The sequence below is a fragment of the Triticum dicoccoides genome, chromosome 1A (assembly GCF_002162155.2).
Source record: "Triticum dicoccoides isolate Atlit2015 ecotype Zavitan chromosome 1A, WEW_v2.0, whole genome shotgun sequence".
Classification (NCBI taxonomy): Eukaryota; Viridiplantae; Streptophyta; class Magnoliopsida; order Poales; family Poaceae; genus Triticum; species Triticum dicoccoides.
In genome coordinates, this window is record NC_041380.1 from 324,970,043 (window position 1) to 324,973,721 (window position 3,679).

The 3,679-nt window shown below is 47.6% G+C and overlaps 1 protein-coding gene across 1 annotated transcript; it reads right to left on the bottom strand.

Annotated features, from left to right (window-relative positions):
• Positions 1-377: 377 nt before the first annotated feature.
• Positions 378-1,812, bottom strand: LOC119271067 (remorin-like). The gene is made up of 5 exons (XM_037553032.1): positions 1,540-1,812; positions 1,403-1,447; positions 1,217-1,304; positions 938-1,019; positions 378-829 (listed from the first exon to the last, which is right to left on the bottom strand). The coding sequence occupies exons 1-5, from the start codon at positions 1,658-1,660 to the stop codon at positions 632-634; spliced, it is 534 nt and encodes a 177-aa protein (XP_037408929.1). The 5' UTR covers positions 1,661-1,812; the 3' UTR covers positions 378-631.
• Positions 1,813-3,679: the final 1,867 nt, after the last annotated feature.

The window sequence follows — 3,679 nt, forward strand, 5'->3', positions numbered from 1 at the left end:
CCATTGTAGTTGCAATAATTAAATTAGGTATGCATGTGCTACAAAATAGTGTTAGTGGATGATGACCAAAATAATGTTAGTGGATGATGACGTGGCACATTTGGTGATGTGGAGAGCTTCATGTTGAGAGAATTAGAGTTAGTGAAAATCAGCTATATAGGATGTCATGTTATCAAGTTAGAAATTTGTTAACACAAATATTACTCCCTCCGTCTCAAAATTCTTGTCTTAAATTTGTCTGAATACAGATGTATCAAGTCACGTTTAAGTATTAGATACATCCATATCTAGAATAATATAAGACAAGAATTTTGGGACGGAGGGAGTATTATTTTCGAATCCCTTAACACACAAAAATGATTCTGAATGTGGGTTAATTGCTTTCAACAAGTATCAGATACTGTTATAGTGTTGTGTGCACGAAAAGACTACTCCATCTTTATACAGTACACCCAAGTATCCCACAAAACAATCACAAATTACACCACGACGCAATTGATGATACCATACAAACTAAGATCACACCCAAAGATAAATACACAAGTGATGCAATGGCCAGCAGACATTGCAACGGTCAAACAGAGAGGAGTTGAAGATGAAGCGAAGAGGACCGTCTCCAAGCCGCGGCTATCTATCCTCTGCCGAAGAGCAGCTTCTTCGGCGCCTCACCCTTGGCGCGGTACTTGGCGGCGGTCTCCTCCGCCGCGACGATCTCCTCGCCGCGCCGTGCCTCCGCCGCGGCACGCTTCTCCTCCGCCTCTTTGTGCACCGTCGCGGCGCTGTTCTTGAGCTTCTCCACGCAGCGCGCCTTCTTCTTCTCCAGCTGCTCCTGCACGTACGTAGGTGGCCCCAAAACGTTCCGTGCCAATCAGTAATAGCTTACGTGCTACGTAGTACTAAATGGCGTCGCCTATGGTAAGTGGGAGCTCAAACTTACTTGCATCTTCTTGAGCTCGGCTTCCAGTTCCGCGGCCTTGGAGTTCTCCCACGAGGTGATGTCCGCCAGCAACTTCACGGCCCTGCGTGACACGAGAAAGCAAATAAAAAAATAAAAAAATACGGCTTAAATGAGAGACACGAGGTGATGAAGCATCTGATATCTGAATTCTGAGTGCAACGGGAGTTAAAATCTGAATGCGGATAGAAATGGAGCCATCTCGGTGAATATCATTGGTGGTGGTTACTCGTGAAGATTGAGAGAGAACGGGAGACTCACTTGTTCTCGGCTTTGGCCTTCTCATTCTCCTCCCATGCCTTGATCAGCGAAATCCTCTTCTCGGTCGCAACCCTCGTGAGCAGAGCATCTGAAGAAGTGGCAGAGTTGCACATCAGTTTTTTTTAATTAATTATAACTGCTCAAATATATGGTTGATTCCCGACTTGGATGATTAAGACCCAGTACCTCGTTCGTGTGAGCCCCCTGTAGCTGCAGGCTTCTCGGCGTCATCTGAAGGAGAGAAACATGAAAAGGGTTAGCACCACTGACCTGACCATGTAGTTCCCCGCCGCTAACCATGCAACATGCATCAATCAACGTACTCTCGGCGACAACCAGGGCCTTGGATTCCTCCGGCGACGGAACCGCCGCCTTCTCGTCCGCGACGTCCTCGGTCGGCTCCGGCGCGGGTGGCGCCACATCCTGCTTCGCTTCCTCCGCCATCTGATCAACCTCGCAACGAGTCGATCAAGATATTTTAGCAAGACACGGAGTCAGAGGAGCCCAGAGTACAGTCTTGTTTGTGCTGGTCGGACGTGGTGGCTGGCAAACTAAAGCCAACGCAAGAGTATATATGCACATCGATCAACCACTTTAACGGGCGAGGTTGGCTGGATGTAGTGTACAGATTGATTGGTCCAGATTAGGTGGCGCGCCTTCTATCGCTCTTTTATGTCCCGGCTGCTGTGTTTTTCACAGCAGACGTCACTTGCCCGCGTGCACGATTGATCTTTCACAGGTCGGCCACCACGGGTCACAAAACGGCCGGATATCGTACGCTTGGCAGGGAGGCGGCCCGAGCCGTTCGTGGTGGCTGGCAGGCACTCTGAAGATCCATTCAGACGTACAAACACAAGTACAGATGGACACGCGACAGGCGCGGTGGTTTGCAGTCGACGGCCGATAGATGACACCGGCCGGCGCGTCGTGTTCGTGCGTGGATGGGCAGCGAAATGGACGAGGCGTGTCGCGGAGTTTAACTTCGAGATCACGAAATGGTTTCTTTCTGGCCGGCGATGGCGATATCGCGGGCACGACGACGGGGACGGACAGCGACTTGGAGGGGACCTAGCTGCCCGGATGGGAGGTGAGATGCATAGCTAGCTAGATATGTTTATCCGGCGAGAGACGTGCGCACGTTTGCACCGCTGGGGATCAGGGCGGATTCCTTCGTGCGTCGGCCTAATCTGTCCCCTTCTTCTTCTTTATGGACGATGAATCTATATATATATCTATTAGTATATATCTATCGCCATTAAACTACTGACGATTAGTTTAAAGATCTCCCGGATGTGTTCCGTGGACGCTGTGCAAAGGGCTCCACGTACATCTCTGGCAGAACGGAGCTGCAATGATTTGGCAGAAAGATGAGATGTGTAGTCTTCTCGCTGCCCTGCTCATCATCCATCAACAAAGATAATCATGCCTTCATCATTGTCATTACTCATTAAGTGGACTAATCTTAACGAAATATCATGTGTCGAAGCTAGCTGGATTTTTCTACTTCTGTAAAGATCTCGTGCACTTCAGTTTGCCCCGGCGGGATTTGATTTTCTCTGCAGTTATAGGTGAGCTGCTGCGATGCTAACGTATGCACTGGTGGACATATGGTCGCTGACCCAACTTTGTCTTTGAAATATAGATTTTTTTTAAACCGAGAAGGGAATTGCCCAGTTAATTTAAGAAAAACCTACACAAAACGGACGACGTATTAACCACTCATATGGCAACAAACCTGACAACCGCATAGTCGGTCCTTGTGAAACTCTTCGAACGCACAATATCCACAAACGCCGACACTGCTACTACGCCAAGTGAATCCTGACAAGAACACCTCGACACAAGACATCGTGCACCTCCTAATCCAAAAGGACAGACCGAGAGACCGAAGATCATCCATTAAGCAACCAGAGACGCCTTGCGTATGACGCCACTCTTACCTTTGCCTACCTTCTGTTTGTCCCTTATTGGTGTCCCCGCCAGGGGGCAAGCAATCAAGCTGACCAAACCAGGTCAAGCAACCTCCACGCTAGTGAGCAAGTCATAAAGTTCCTTCGCGAAGAGAGCATTTGGATCTGGAGTAGGTGCCAACTGAAACTCACGCCTCAACCTACTGCACCTACTGAAAATATTTATTATGTAATTCCTTCTGGTATGAAAGAGAAACTGCTAGCTAATTCTTATGCAGGAGATGAAACATTACATCCCGATATGCACCTAATATATGTGGATGAAGTTTGTGAATTATTTAAGTTTGCAGATATCCCCGATGATGTTGTCAAGAAGAAGGTATTCCCTTTATCTTTGAAGGGAAAGGCATTGACATGGTATAGGCTATTGGATGATATTGGATCATGGAACTACAACCGATTGAAATTGGAATTTCATCAGAAGTTTTATCCTATGCATCTGGTTCATCGTGATCGGAATTATATATATAATTTTTGGCCTCGTGAAGGAGAA